The 14,901-nt window shown below is 43.6% G+C and overlaps 2 protein-coding genes across 3 annotated transcripts; one reads left to right on the forward strand and one right to left on the reverse strand.

The window, feature by feature from the left end:
• Positions 134 to 1,482, forward strand: LOC8074780 (defensin-like protein). Its single transcript, XM_002452440.2, has 2 exons — positions 134 to 367; positions 847 to 1,482. Exons 1-2 carry the CDS (start codon positions 310 to 312, stop codon positions 1,101 to 1,103), a joined length of 315 nt encoding a protein of 104 aa, XP_002452485.1. The 5' UTR covers positions 134 to 309; the 3' UTR covers positions 1,104 to 1,482.
• Positions 1,811 to 6,636, reverse strand: LOC8074781 (gibberellin 2-beta-dioxygenase 8). Of its 2 annotated transcripts, none has more exons than XM_002454164.2 (3): positions 5,910 to 6,609; positions 3,996 to 4,356; positions 1,811 to 2,427 (listed from the first exon to the last, which is right to left on the reverse strand). In XM_002454164.2, the coding sequence occupies exons 1-3, from the start codon at positions 6,464 to 6,466 to the stop codon at positions 2,197 to 2,199; spliced, it is 1,149 nt and encodes a 382-aa protein (XP_002454209.2). In that variant the 5' UTR covers positions 6,467 to 6,609; the 3' UTR covers positions 1,811 to 2,196. The 2 variants fall into 2 exon arrangements, with proteins under 2 accessions (XP_002454209.2, XP_021313931.1); XM_021458256.1 differs by lacking the exon at positions 1,811 to 2,427 and adding an exon at positions 3,527 to 3,714 and having other exon boundaries at positions 5,910 to 6,636.

Consider the following 14,901-nt stretch of genomic DNA (forward strand, 5'->3'; position numbering starts at 1 on the left):
AACTTTGTAAATACCCTAGCTACCACCACTTTTCATGAAAAAAGTCAATCATCTATCAAGGGTCGGTGGCAGATTTAGTCATCCCTAATTACATTAGGGAGACAGAGAGATGGCCTCATGTTTGTTACTTCCCAAATAAGCAATGACTAATCTAAGCTCGACGCCAACAACGCTGTTCCTGTAAATTAAATTCGGTGCTCCTGTGTTCCAACGTATCCACGAGAGTTCCTCCACACCCACTTGTATTGTCGCCCATCAAGGTTTGCTCCCTGCAGGTTCAGCCGTACCTGGTGAAACAAGATCAGAAAGATGGCAGTGTCTCGCGGAGCGGTGCTCTTCTTATTTCTCCTTCTCCTCGTCGCGGCAGGTGATTAGCTTCTTATGCATTATGGCCTCAGGCGTTATAATTTGCTCATTAGCCATATATAATCGTACTTGTACCAGGCAGATTGATTGATTGGTCACCACGCACCTGTTCTTGGTGATTAATCTGTACTACTCCCTTCATCCTAAATTTATAAGATATTCTAAGAATCTTAGAGAGTCAAAAGATCTCAAATTTAACTAAATTTATTTGATAATATAATAATATTTATAATATCAACTAAGTATTATTAGATTCGTTATTAATTATATTTTCATTGTATACTTATTTGATGTTATAAATCTTTGTAATTTTTTCTATAATTTTGATCAACTTAAGATGTTTTGACTCTCCAAGATTCTTAGAATAATGTCTTATAATTTGAAATGGAGGAAGTATATTGCAAATCTGAATACACGGTTGAATGGTCCGATCGAAAAAAAATGATGTGACCAATATATATATATGGTGCATGCATGTAGAGATGGGAGCCATCGTCGTCGATGCCAAAACGGGAGTGGCCAAGGAGACCTTGTTAAAGGACGAAGTGAAAGAGGAGGAAGATGACAAAAGCAAGGAGAAGAAAGAGAGAATCTGCTTATCAAAGAGTGTCCTATTCGAGGGTTTCTGCTTCGATAGCGACAAGTGCAACGAGGTGTGCAAGAAGGAGAGCTTTGGCGGTGGCGAGTGCAAGCTAGACACGATCAAGCGCAAGTGTTTCTGCAAGAAGCCATGCTAGTTCATCGGTGTCTTTGCTAATTGTTGATCGATGTGTGCTCCACTCATTTTTGTTGGCCTTTATATCTCTCCAGAAACAATATTACGACTTTTGGTAAATCCCGATCATCAAAACTGATTTTGCAGTTCTTTTTTTATTTAGCGTTATGTACTGGTTTTGGGGCTCCGATTGCAAGAAGCTATACAAATTTTTTGCCTATTGTAAAATGGACATTTATATTATTATGATTTGTTAATGATGTCGAACTCTATTTTGTGATGTTTCTTTTAAATTTTTTGTGGGTGAGTTATTGTAGTAGCTATGGCTACCTTCTTTGTAATGTTGGGCTCCTCTCTTTGATGAGATTAAAGCCAAAGGATATCCATTATAAAAAAAATATATCATCCGATGCATTCGTGCTATGCCTTGCCATAACGGGTATTAGGAGATTTCCTGTTCAATCCTCCTCATGTTAAGCATGGATATGGATGCAAACAAGTAGGCGAGGCCCCTTTTGTAGTGACATGGGCAAGATAGCAGAGTGGGGACCTAGTGGATCATGTGTGCACGAACTTACTTTTGGGCCGAACACTACCCAGCAAATGTCCCGTGGGCCAAAACCGATAGGCCAATATGACTATATGATTCCTGCATAGTATAGATATAGTGAAGGACGTCGTCACCTATCATAACTATGATGAAAACATACGTAGCCATGAACAAATATATAATAAAATCTCCACCATTACCAGCCTACATGTAAATTCATTCTTATACAGCAAAACAATTCACTTACAAACGAAAACACACAAAACGATCAGCTCCTTATCATCGGCAACGATCGCTATTACTAATTGACATATATATATATATGCACGCTCTCGATCCTACTACATTCCTGTATATATTCTGCTAGCTAGCTACATCAAATTAAGCTACAGATTAGTACTTATTAATTAATGTCTATACCAATATCACACAGCACTACAGCACTCGGTCTCGAAACACACTCCAGCTGCAGGTATACAAAAAAGGAACATGCCCTTGACATGGTCCAAAAACTCAATATACATTTGCACGACTGTTGTGTGCAAAGCTAGGGGTATGTAGGCCATTACACGAGAAAATTAGGGAGGCCGACCTTCTTCCCGGTTCTCTTGACATCTTCTTGCACCTTTCGCCTGTACTCTCCGAACGTGAACGTCCTGTAAAGAGAAGGCTCCTCGCACGTGCCGATCGGCGAGTCGTAGGACGGGCAAAGAAAGTAGGCAACGGAGTACCGCTCCGTCTTGGCGTTCGTCATCACTTTGTGCTCCACGCTCTTGTATCTGTTGTTGCTCCACGCCTTCAAAAAATGCAACCACATACCAAAAACACTAAGAGGAAGCCACCATGTAGGTCACAATGCATAAATGCACATGATGCTGATAGATAGATCGTAAAACACAATGCAATTGCAGCATGCGTACGGCGCATACTCCCAAGGTTCAGCCTATCTACTGAGCCTATTCGCTGGTCTGGAAAATTATGACTGAAAAAATTGTTCGCTAATTTATTATGAAAGAAAAACACAGTTGGCTAACAAAAAAAATACTACTTATAAGACAAGAAAACATATATTGGAGGGGACCAATAGAAGTGAAAACTGCGAAAATCGGTGAAAACATGTTGAAATTTTGGTCAAAATTTTAAAATTTTAGCAAATATTTTTTTAAAAAAAATGAATGAAATGGAACCAAAATTACCGGTATATATATTTACCAGAAGCCACCGATGGATACTAAAATTGCCCATTTTCAGTGAAAACTGGCTGAAATTCTGAACCCTGCATACTCCTCGTTACTAACTACTGCTACTGTACATTGCAGTGAAAACTGGCTGAAATTCTGAACCCTGCATACTCCTCGTTACTAACTACTGCTACTGTACATTGTAAGTAAAGTTAGGTCTATAATCCCTCTTTTTGGATAATGGCAGTCACTTTATAGTACTCCATATAGTAGCACAGTGTACTAGCGTGATCGATCGATCTCCGTCTCCCATTGGTTCGCTCGCAAAAGCTGCAATGAGATGTGAGTGTATCATGCATGGACAGGTGAGGTTCGGTGCTGCAGTGTTTTCCTGTCCCTCGAAGCCTCCAACTATCATCATGCTGGTGGCTAGACTTTTCGCTAGCAGCAGTACTTTTTTTTTTGGCCGAAAAGCAGCCATCAGTACATGTGCAGCAGTACAGGCACCAACAGCGTTCTTTGGCCTTGTTTAGTTATCAAAAATTTTACAAAATTTTTCAGATTCTCAGTCACATCGAATTTTTAGATGTATGTATGGAGTATTAAATATGTGAATCTTTAGATGTATGTATGGAGTATTAAATATAGATAAAAATAAAAATTAATTGCACAGTTTGGTCGGAATTGACGAGACGAATCTTTTGAACCTAGTTAGTCAAGGACAATATTTATCAAATACAAACGAAAATGCTACTATTCATATTTTGCAAAAAAATTTTAGAAGTAAACAAGGCCTTGAACGCCGCTGTGCGTGTCCGACGACGCGACAGCAACAGCAAGCCCACTTTTGAAGGGTTTGGAATCGGAATATATATGTTCATATCATATACTAGATTCTGTACTTGCACGAATGAAGACAGCTTGTGAGTGATAGATCCATGTTTGCAGAAAACGATCGATCGATGTGGGCTTGCAACTGCTATAGTAGCACACAGTATATACGTAGCCACAGTAGGTAGCTAGCTAGGACGTACGAGGAGGAGGAGATATATGGACCGATATATCGACCGACACCGACCGATGGATATATGTCGGCAAATTAAACACACAGAGCATATATATATATATATAAGCAACGTGCAAAACGATGGATAATATGCATGATGCTGGTAACGTACAGTACCTGGAAGAGGTCCCCGATGTTGACGATGAGGGCGCCGGGGATTGGCTTGACGGCCACCCACCTGCCCCCCTTCATGAGCTGCAGGCCGCCGACCTGCTGGTCCTGGCAGAGCACGGTGAGGAAGTCGCTGTCCGTGTGCGGGACCAGGCCGAAGGCGTCGGCGGCGATGGGGCACGGCGGGTACCGGTTCAGCCGCAGGAAGCACGTCGTCTCGTCGCACCCCTCCGGGAAGCGCTCGCCACCGCCACCGCCGCCGCCGCCCGCGGGCAGGCAGGGCCGGGGCCGGGCCTCCTCCGCCAGGACGCGCGCCAGCGTGCCGGCCAGCTTTGACATCGCGCCCGCCACCTCCCGAGTCACATCCCTGCATTATATTCAGCGACGGCACGATCATGACTACTCCTGTGCTGCTGCCTTACTTATACTCCTACTCCTATATATGATTGTGATATGATACAACAACTGTATGTAACTTAAATTATAAATAAATATATGTTGCTGTGCCGACCTGAAGATCACCTTAATAATTTCCCCGGTCCCTATTTTATTTCTATCTATATATAATATATGCAACTAGTACTAACAAGATTCAATGCTTCGAGCGAGCTCGGCCAATTATTATTGGGAAATATAATCAAATTTCTTATGTACTCTATATATAGCAAGTAATAAGAATAGAAAAATAAGACAAGGACATGGATGAAAAGAAATCCATGTTTCATCAGCATGATTTAGGGCTCACACCGTACCATGAATATTGTTCCAACTGCTCAAAGCTTATATAAATTAGACCACCAATCTAGGTTAGAATCATTGCTACTAACCAAACGAGCCCTGATTGTGTGATCAATAATCCCCTTTTTACTAGACCAAATGAGAGGACCACTGATAGGACACATGCACACTTATACAATAATAATCATCTAATATAATACAAATTGTTTCTAGCCGTGAACGAAATTCACAGTAACCAATCAATCATGTATAGTTGTACTACACACTCATCATGGGTCAAACGACTAATTTTGCATGAGTATCCACTGATGGACATGAGACAGACGTGAATTATACAGTTGCACCCCACCAGCCACTACTTTGGTTAACGATGGTGCCTAGCTAGCTTATTACTGCCGTAAATCGAAGCGCCTATCCTTTTCCCCGGCCAAATTACGTTTACGTCGTCGTAGCTACTGGCCTAGTAGTACTTATTATTATTCCGCCGCACTAGCTAATCAGCGTCGTAGTCATGCAACCCTATCGAATCATATATATTCTTTTAGTTACCTGGCCAGTCGATCAGTCCCTCTAGGATGGGAAAGCTTTTTGTATAGATATAGATATTATTCCTGGTACTTGCTTGAGAAATGCTGGAGGGCAGAACTAGCTAGCTAGTTCAACTTGCACGAGAGATAGAATAGAAGAATCTGACAAGCTAAGAGGTAGACACATGTCGAGCCCTGTACGTACGATCGATCGACTAAGCTCGTTCTTTGCTAAAAAAAAAGAACAAAAAAAAAACTGGGCACAAAAATGAAAAAAAGAGCACGGTACTTGTAGTTTACTCTCTCCGTCCCACAAATAAATGTATTTTTTTAACTGTTATTATTCATATTTGACCATTCATATTATTTAAATTTTTTGTGTAAATAATAAAATAAATAAATCATTACAAAAATATATCTAACAATAAAATAAGTCATGAAAAAATAAATAATATTTATTAATTTTTTTGAATAAAACGAACAATCAAACATGAATCGTAGAAGTGAAAGAAAATACAATTGTTTGTGGGACGGAGAGACTTGGTAATCAGAGAGTCGATCGTTCACGCTTAATTAACAGAGAAGTAGCTAGTGATACATACTGCGCACGCCGCATCAGGCGGGGCACGTACGTATGTACTAGGAGAGTAGGAACCTGAGGGTGGTGAGGTCGCCGAAGTCGCAGGTGCCGGCGGCGGCGGATCCGGAGACGCCGGCGAGCGGGACGTGGAAGGCCTCGGACCAGGACAGCTGCTGCGGGGACGTCGCGGTCGGGGTGCCCCAGCGGTAGGAGTGGTTGAGCAGGCCGGCCGTGGCCTTGGCCTCGAACGGCAGGCGGAACAGGCGCGCCTGCTCCCGCCGCATCTCGTCCAGGAGCTCCTGCGACACGCCGTGGTTGCGCACCTGGAAGAAGCCCCACTCCTCGGCGGCGCGCGCGATGGCGGCCGTGCACGCCGCCCGCTCCGCCTCCGACGACGATCCGTGCTCGCTCCTCGTCAGGGTCGTCAGGCACCCGACGTCGATCATCGGGAGCTCGCACTCCGCCACGTCGTCGTCCGACGATGGCACTGTCGACGACGTCGTGTCGTAGTAGTAGGCGCCACCTGATGCTTCTTCATCATCATTATTGCCGCCGCCGCCGCGGCGTCGGAGCAGCGCGTAGTAGCTGTCTGCCAGCGGCGGCTCCGCTGCGCTCCCGGCGAAGGCCGGCATGGATGGCTGGAGGCTGAGCTACGCGCGCGCGCGCGTGACTGCAGCAGGCACGCGCGGGAGCTCTAGCTAGCTGATGGCCGGATGGGGGTCTAGCTAGCTAGCTGTGTGCTGTGCTTGATGTCTGCCTGTGCGACCGTGCTCTATATATATATATGTAGCAGCTCCGGGCTCCGGCGCGCGATCGACGCGGTGGCTTGGCTGGCTGGCTGGCTGCAGCCGTTATAGCTAGCTAGGGCCGCGTCGATCGCCTGGGGCATGTCTGCACCGTGTACCCGTACACACGCACGACGAGAGACGCGTGGGCTCGTGGCGAGCAAGCTTAAATTAATTAATCTGCATGGGGGGTCCGGCGGAATCTCTCGAGAGCGTTATTATTAGGCGTTTTAACACTAAAGTTGTGCTGCTAATTGTGTGGTGGTTATAGTCGAGGCGCGCCGGCGCAGGCCGACACGACACTTGGAGGCGGTAGACGCGGCGACGTACGCAGCGCGTTGTGTACGTTTGACTGGGCCAGCGCGCGCGATCAGCACCGCCAGCAGGAGGCCTGTGCCTGTCACTGGCCACCGGGCGTGCATGGCGATGCGGACACTCTATTAATTAATTTACTACTATCAACGAGTTAATTAACTAGTAGTAGTACGGGACCGGCCGGGGTTGAACAGTGAACGCTGCTGGAACGTGCGTGTACGTCGTATAGGCGGCAGCAGCAGCGGGAATTCTCTGGAAGGGTACACACAGGTCAGGTACAGCGTTGTCGGACCTGGATCGGCAGCAGGTCATGGCCGCCCTGGCCGTGTGTGTCATCGGAGGCATACGGGCGCGGGACGCTCGTCTACACTACAGTGCTACACCAGTTCAGTTGCTGTGATGTGATGGTCATGTCATCTGTGGCACATTCTCGCAGCTCGTAACCGGAGTACGTGGCCTTTATTTGAATCGCATGCTATATATATATATATATATATATATATATATATATATTCATACTTGTTTATCAGTTTGAGTATGTTTATATACTCATATTAAGATACTCTAGATCTTACCACGCGAAAATTTTTCAAAAAAACTTATATTTTAAATATATTACTAAAATGTCACTACTATATTATATACAATAAGTATAACCATATACTCTATGTATGTATGCATACTTAACATACATATCACTCTAGATGGTCTAGTATGATCATATACTTTGTCTATATACATTTCGTCCAGTCATATACACCTTAAACCTAGAGATACATAGATGAGAGTAACTACACGCGCGTGTAAAAGAAACGCGTCCTATATATATATATATATATATATATATAGTATACTCTGTAGGTAGCTACAAAATAACTTTATATACTAATTTACGATAATATGTATACAGTCGTTTAGTTCACTTAAAATCTTAAAATTCAAGAACTTTTCAATTTTTTCTGTCACATCAAATTTGTAGCACATGAAGTATTAAATATAGACGAAAACGAAATTAATTGTACAGTCGTTTGTCTCTAATTTACGAGACGAGTTTTTCAAGACTAGTTAGTTTATAGTTAAATAATAGTTGTTAAATAAAAATAAAAGTGTTATAGTATTAAAATCGAAAAGCTTTTCATAACTAGGCCTTGTTTAGTTCCGAAAAATTTTTGGATTTCGTTACTGTAGCACTTTCGTTTTTATTTGATAAATATTGTCCAATCATGAACTAACTAGGATCAAAAGATTCGTCTCGCGATTTACAGACAAACTGTGTAATTAGTTTTTGTTTTCGTCTATATTTAATGCTTCATGCATGTGCCGCAAGATTCGATGTGACGGAGAATCTTGAAAACTTTTTGGATTTCGGGGTGAACTAAACAAGGCCTAAACAAGACCATGGCCTTGTTTAGTTCACCCTGAAAACCAAAAAAATTTCAAGATTTCCCGTCAAATCGAATCTTGTGGCACATGCATGAAACATTAAATATAGACGAAAATAAAAACTAATTACACAGTTTAGCTGTAAATCACGAGACGAATCTTTTGATCCTAGTTAGTCCATAATTAGATAATATTTGTCACAAACAAACGAAAGTGCTACAGTTTCAAAAAGTTTTCACTTTTCGGAACTAAACAAGGCCCATAATAAGAAACACCGGCGGCGGAATGTTGTGTTTGAAACTATATATTTTAATCCGGGCCGAGAGAGCCCTAGAAATAAAGCTACTCGTTCGTACATAATAATGGTACCCGCAGTAGACAAGGGGCCATGCCGTCTCGCTTCATATTGCTGCTCCTTTTGGGGCACAATGGCCGCCGGCCGGGTGTGGCATGGCTTGACGAGCTAGAATACTAGATTCGGTGGTTGCAACCGGACGGTTTCATCATATCAAGCGCCACAACGCCGTATGGCACTGTTTTTCTTTCTTTTTCGGAATATATATAAAAAACACGAAGCCTTTAATGAGCGTCAGATATTTCTGTTAACTTAAAATAATGTTTGCTGCTCCTCTTTCTCGAGAATACTACCGTTAGGTCATGTCTAGCTGGTAGGCCTACGTATGCCGATAACGAATCCATCCTCCATCACTCAGCTGCGTCATCATCTTGCATTGTGTTGACACGGTTGATCGACATACTGCTGTTTCGTCCATATATATATATATATATATATATACTATAAAAGTTATATCAACATAATATTCATAACCAAAATACTTCTAGCTAGGCGATGTTGATTTTTATTTTTCTTTTTCTTTGAAAAAAAAACTCGCATCGAAATATAATATGGCGGATTAAAATATAATGGACAAAGTGAGTGTAGGGAATGATGTTACCAAAATACTTCATTCAGCCTCAAATTTGATTCCATCTAGGTTTGCTCTAAGTATGGAAAACTTTACTTAGCACTAACTATAAAATATCTATCTTAAATGAAAAGTTTACATACTACATTCCTCAAAAAAAAAAAGTTTACATACTACGAATAATGCATTTTCAGTAATGAGTAGTCTATCAATGTCAAGCTTATATATATATATATATGTTGCAAATCGATTGGTGATAGATTTTCTTTTCAAAAAATAACTTAGAAAACTTGATATAAATTTAAGTTTGCAGGGAATATCTCTCTCTTTATTGAACCCTACCAAAACATTTTGCCTGACCAACAGCTTTTTATATAATTGCAGGACTGCTAGCTGGTCAAACTATTTGCACCGTACGTACGTAGGTCAAAACAAACTGATGATTAGTATATACTCGGACTCCTGGTTGTTCTGGCTTAATTAAAACTGAGTACTCTTCTCTCGTTTTGCAAGAATAATTAAGCAGTGTAAAGGGCGGCCGTTTGTTTCCCATCCCCAAGTACAGACAAACTTTCCAACACCAGCATCAGCAGCTTTTCATGCATTACTCTAATACTACTGCTGCCCTCAAAGTCCTGTGTAGAGTACTTAGTTCTAAGCTAGCGGTCGGTCGTCTGAGATCTGTAATTCATGGGTTTCTCTAGGTTCGACACAAGAATCCAATGGTTTCCCTGTCACGCTGAGATTTTTATTTTTCAGATCGAGCAAGATTTCAAAGGTTTCACACGCATAGGATCGATCACGCGCATATTCTACTCGTTCAATTCGATCTCGTCATGTCAGCTGACCAACTTTATTTCCGATCCTCAGCTGCTGCTAGCCTGCTACTACTGCTATTTTTTTGTTAAACAAAACATGAGCTAGAAGGAGCTGGAAGCACCAATCTCATTTGCCAGGATCGACCAAAGCATGCCATGTTACATTGTCCAAGCAGGGAAAAAAAAGTATTATATATATGTGTATATATACACTTTCCGCACTCATTTATTGAGGCATGTCGTCTCGATTTATATTTACTTTGAGATCATAAATTTTCTAAATACATTTTCAAGTTCTAGACGACTAGGACACCGTGACACTCAAAATTCGTTATTTTTTCTTTTGTAATATCTTCTCTCTTTATTTGGCTGAGATCGAGATCGTATTTGATTAATTTGATCGAAGCTCTTTCTCTTTACTCTCTTTTAATGGCTTTTATCTTCTCTACATGACACTACCTCTAAACTATGGAAATAAAAGTCTCTTCTTGGTCTTTTAGCAACAAAACCAAGATCTTCTCCGAGTCATGTAGAGAAATTGATTATTCATCGCAGCATACCTCAACGCTACGATAAAAAAGCAAAATAGTGAAGGTTCAAGATGTATTATAGTGATGGTAAATGACGCGTCTCTAGATTTACATCTGTGATGTGGACAATATTAGTGACGTGTTATGCTCCTTCTCTGATCTGTACATAATAGCGACTGTTATTGAGAAGAATTCTATCTCTGATGCGTGGTACCAAAACCCCAGTGGTTAAAGGAGGCCATCTCATCTTAAAGACAACATAAACAGTTCACCTTTTGGCATGTTTGTAATATCCTTGTGTTAGAGACAGGGTTCATGTTAACCCTTCACTGCTACAATAATCTTAACACATGCGGCCATTTTGGATTTGTTGACACCGTTTTTGGACACGTGTCTAAGATGGCAGGATAAGGTGGCAGTACGATGCGGGTTGCCGATGGGGATGGTTGCCGATGAGGGAGAGTTTGACTGTGACTAAATCCACAGGCAGTAATATGGTGCCGATGGCTGGGTGAAAAGGTCTGCCGATGACTTTGGCAAGGGGATTGCCGATGACGCGGAGGAGGAGTCCGGAAGCTGCCAGTTGTCATCTGGAGGAGTTTCGGTTTGTCACGGAGGATAGTTTTATTATTTCCTTGGTTATTTGCATCGTTTTGTATACGGATTCCGTGTAATTTGGAATTCGAATTCTAATCGTGTCTGGTCGTAGCTCTTTGAGCAGGGTATAAATATAAACCCTAGGACCTTGTAATAAGATATCAAGAAATCAATCAAACACACGTTTTTACTCATATTCCAGCATCTACTTTTTCGACGACTTCGTCATACTTTTTCCTTTTATTACGAGTTCTTAGGAATTCGTCGACTTAAGTTCGGCGCATTCTCGAGTTCCGCGTGAATACCTCTTGGCCGTGACATCCGGGCGCATCGCTGTTGTCAGGACTAAAGTATTTGAGTTATCACCTTTGCCGATAGTAAGGTCAAATCGGCTGGCACGCCTTAACATTTGAATCGGGTATTAGCCCTTTGTGTTTGCAGATCAACTTTTGCATCAACACATCTTTTGGCACGCCCAGTGGGACAGATTCAAGATTCAAGATCAAGATCAACATGTCGATCTCTGACCTCGATCAAGACAACGTCATCCCTGTGACGGAGGCCAACCTCAAGGATGAGCAGAAGCAAGCTATTGCCCAAGCCATGGAAGAATTCAAGCAGCAATGCCTGAGGTCTTTCAGCATAAACAGGAGCGGCGAAGTGGTCCAGAAAGATGCACTGCCGGCACCACGACAGGTCACCTTTGACGCCAATCCTGGCAAGCTTCAAGATATGGTTGACAATGCCATCAATCGAGCGTTGATTAACCAAGCTGGTGTACTGTCTAATACGGTTTTCAATGCCGTGGCAAGAACTTTCAAGGAAGGACAAATCCCACCAGATTATGTGGGCCCCTCCCATCATCAGCCAACGGCACCAGAAGTCACGGCTCCATCGGCTGCCTTGACGAGTGCAAGCGCACAATCTGCCGTCCCTCCAAGTACATCAGGGACTACTGGTGCACTATCTATGCCGATGGCAACCAACCCACAAATTTCAGTTGGACAGCATAAACTGACAACAGATATGTTGGCATCGGCAATGTCAGGGTTGACTCTTCCTCCCAATTGGTGGGGTTACGGTATGCCTCCAGAGTTGACACCGGGAACATCACAAATAACCGACATGAGGGGCAAAACTCCTGTGACATCGGTACCTCCCAATGCGCCGGTGAACCAGAGTCCTCGGTATACCACAACTACTACTGCAAGGCCTCACACTGAGAATCCTCAAGATTTAATGTTTCAGATGCCTAACGCATCGGCAGAGTCAATGCTGATGCAACAGAGGTTTATGGCCCAGTCGGGGTATGTCAATTCAACGACGGTACCCAATTACCAATCATCGGCAGTACCTATGCCGATGAACGCTAATAATGGGTGGCTTGGACCGCAAGCCTTTCCACAATCGCCCCATCAGAGTTATCAGACTGCAGGGTTCCAGCAAGGGCAAGTCTATCCCGGGTTCCAAGGTCAGGGGATTCCCAACCAGCCAATAAATTTTGGACAGCAACTCGGAGGACAGCCAATCGGTGGACAGCAGTTTGGTGGTCCGCAGATTGGAGGACAGGTGACCAACACAATGTTACATACAGGTCACGTCCCGAATAGACACGTGGAGGTTCGCCACCAAGTGCCAGATCCGCAGCCGCCTCATCGGCAAGATGCCGATGCATATTGGGCCGATAAGATTGCTGAAGTAATGAGGGAACAATTTGGGATAAAACCCAAAGTCAACACTTACTCTTATCGGACACCGTATCCTCCCGCATATGATTTGATCCCACTTCCACATCGGTACAAGGTACCGGATTTTACAAAGTTTTCCGGACAGGACGACACGTCAACCATGGAGCATGTCAACAGGTTCATTATTCAATGTGGAGAGGCTGGTAACAGGGACGAATTGAGGGTTCGTCTATTTTCATCATCATTGTCCGGATCGGCCTTTACTTGGTTCATATCATTACCTCCCAACTCAGTAATTACTTGGGCCGATCTAGAGAAGCAGTTCCACAAATACTTCTTCTCGGGGGTTCATGAGAAGAAGATCACCGACTTGGTCAAGTTGAGGCAACGTAATGATGAGTCGGTTGAGGGATTTGTGCAGAGGATACGAGAGGTCAAGAATAAATGCTATAGCCTGGTTCTGGATGATCGGCAGCTAGCCGACTTGGCTTTCCAGGGTTTGTTACCACATATCAGGGATAAGTATGCCTCTCAGGAGTTCGAAAGTTTAAGTCATTTGGTGCAGAGGATTTCCGACCAAGACATCAAGCCTTTCGAGCCTAAAAGAGCATGGAATAAGAAAGTTTCATTTGTCGATGAAGCAGCAAGCTCAGATTCTGATGAAGAACCAGTAATCGGTTTGGCAGAGTGGGTAAAAAATAAGAAGCCGATGTCTTGTCCTTTTGGGCAGAAGGAACCAGAAAAGTTTGCCTTTGACACCGCCAAGGCCGATAGGATATTCGACTTTCTACTTCAGGAAGGTCAAATCAAACTGTCACCTAATCATGTGATCCCATCGGCAGAAGAGTTGAGGAGGATGAGATATTGCAAGTGGCATAATGCAACTTCCCATGACACCAACGAGTGCAAAGTATTCAGACAGCAGCTGCAATCGGCTATAGAGTCAGGGAGAATCAAGTTTGACAGTTCCAAAGCCCAGAAGTCGATGAAGATAGATCAACATCCTTTCCCGACAAACATGTTGGATGCTAAGGGAAAGGCTCGGGTCTTAACATCAGAGACGGCTGAAAAGAGTGCATCGGTAGATCCTCAGCATCAAGTTACTACTGCCGATGCAAGAAGTAAAGGCTTGGTCCAGGAAGGGACTAGCTCAGGAAAGCTTCCTCGATCTGGTATCGTCATAACTCATAGAAGGCCTCGAGAAAATTGGCAACAACGGGAAGATCGGTATCGGCGCCAGCAGGAAGATTATCGACGGGAAGAAGAAAGACGCCGACAGGAGTGGAATCGGCACAGGGATCATTGGAACTGTCCATTCTTCATCCATTGTTGGGAGGAAAATATCAAGCTTCCTACTGTCAGAGACTGCCCTGAGTGCAACGGTTATGATCGGCATGATAGAACCGATCGGCGTTATCATGATGATGAACGGCGATTTAATGGGCCAATCAGAGGAAGGACGTCAGTTCATGATCGGCTGGGGGGTAGGCTTAGCGCTCACGATCGATTTAATGACCGTGGCCAGTATTTTCCCAGGAACTAAGAGGAGCTCGAAGAAATGGCTGATGCGCGGGTTCCCGATGAATTTATATTTTGCAGGGATGCTAACACGCATCGTATGGGGTCAAGGGAGAACCGACGCCCGACGGCAAGGCAAAGGCCACTTCCTCCATGGTGCCCCCGGGGATTAACCAAGACACAGAAAAGGAGATTGCAACGAGAAAGGCAAGAGGAGCTAAACAAGGGAGAGAGCTCTGGAAGTCGGCAACCGTCAGACACTAAGAGGGAAGGTCCATCGGCAGGCGTCAACATGGTCTTCATGTTGCCGATGGAGTTTATTGCACCAGCCAGTGACGATGAGTTAGAAGTTTCTGATCAGATAGCTCAGTTGGCTCTAGATCCGATGACGGCTATCTTTGAGAAACCTGCCGATGACGAGAGGCAGCATCTTAAAGCTTTGTTCCTCAAAGGAAGGGTTGATGGGCAGCTAATAACCAAGATCCTAGTTGATGGTGGGGCTGCTAT

This window comes from Sorghum bicolor, chromosome 4 (genome assembly GCF_000003195.3).
Source record: "Sorghum bicolor cultivar BTx623 chromosome 4, Sorghum_bicolor_NCBIv3, whole genome shotgun sequence".
Taxonomy (NCBI): domain Eukaryota; kingdom Viridiplantae; phylum Streptophyta; class Magnoliopsida; order Poales; family Poaceae; genus Sorghum; species Sorghum bicolor.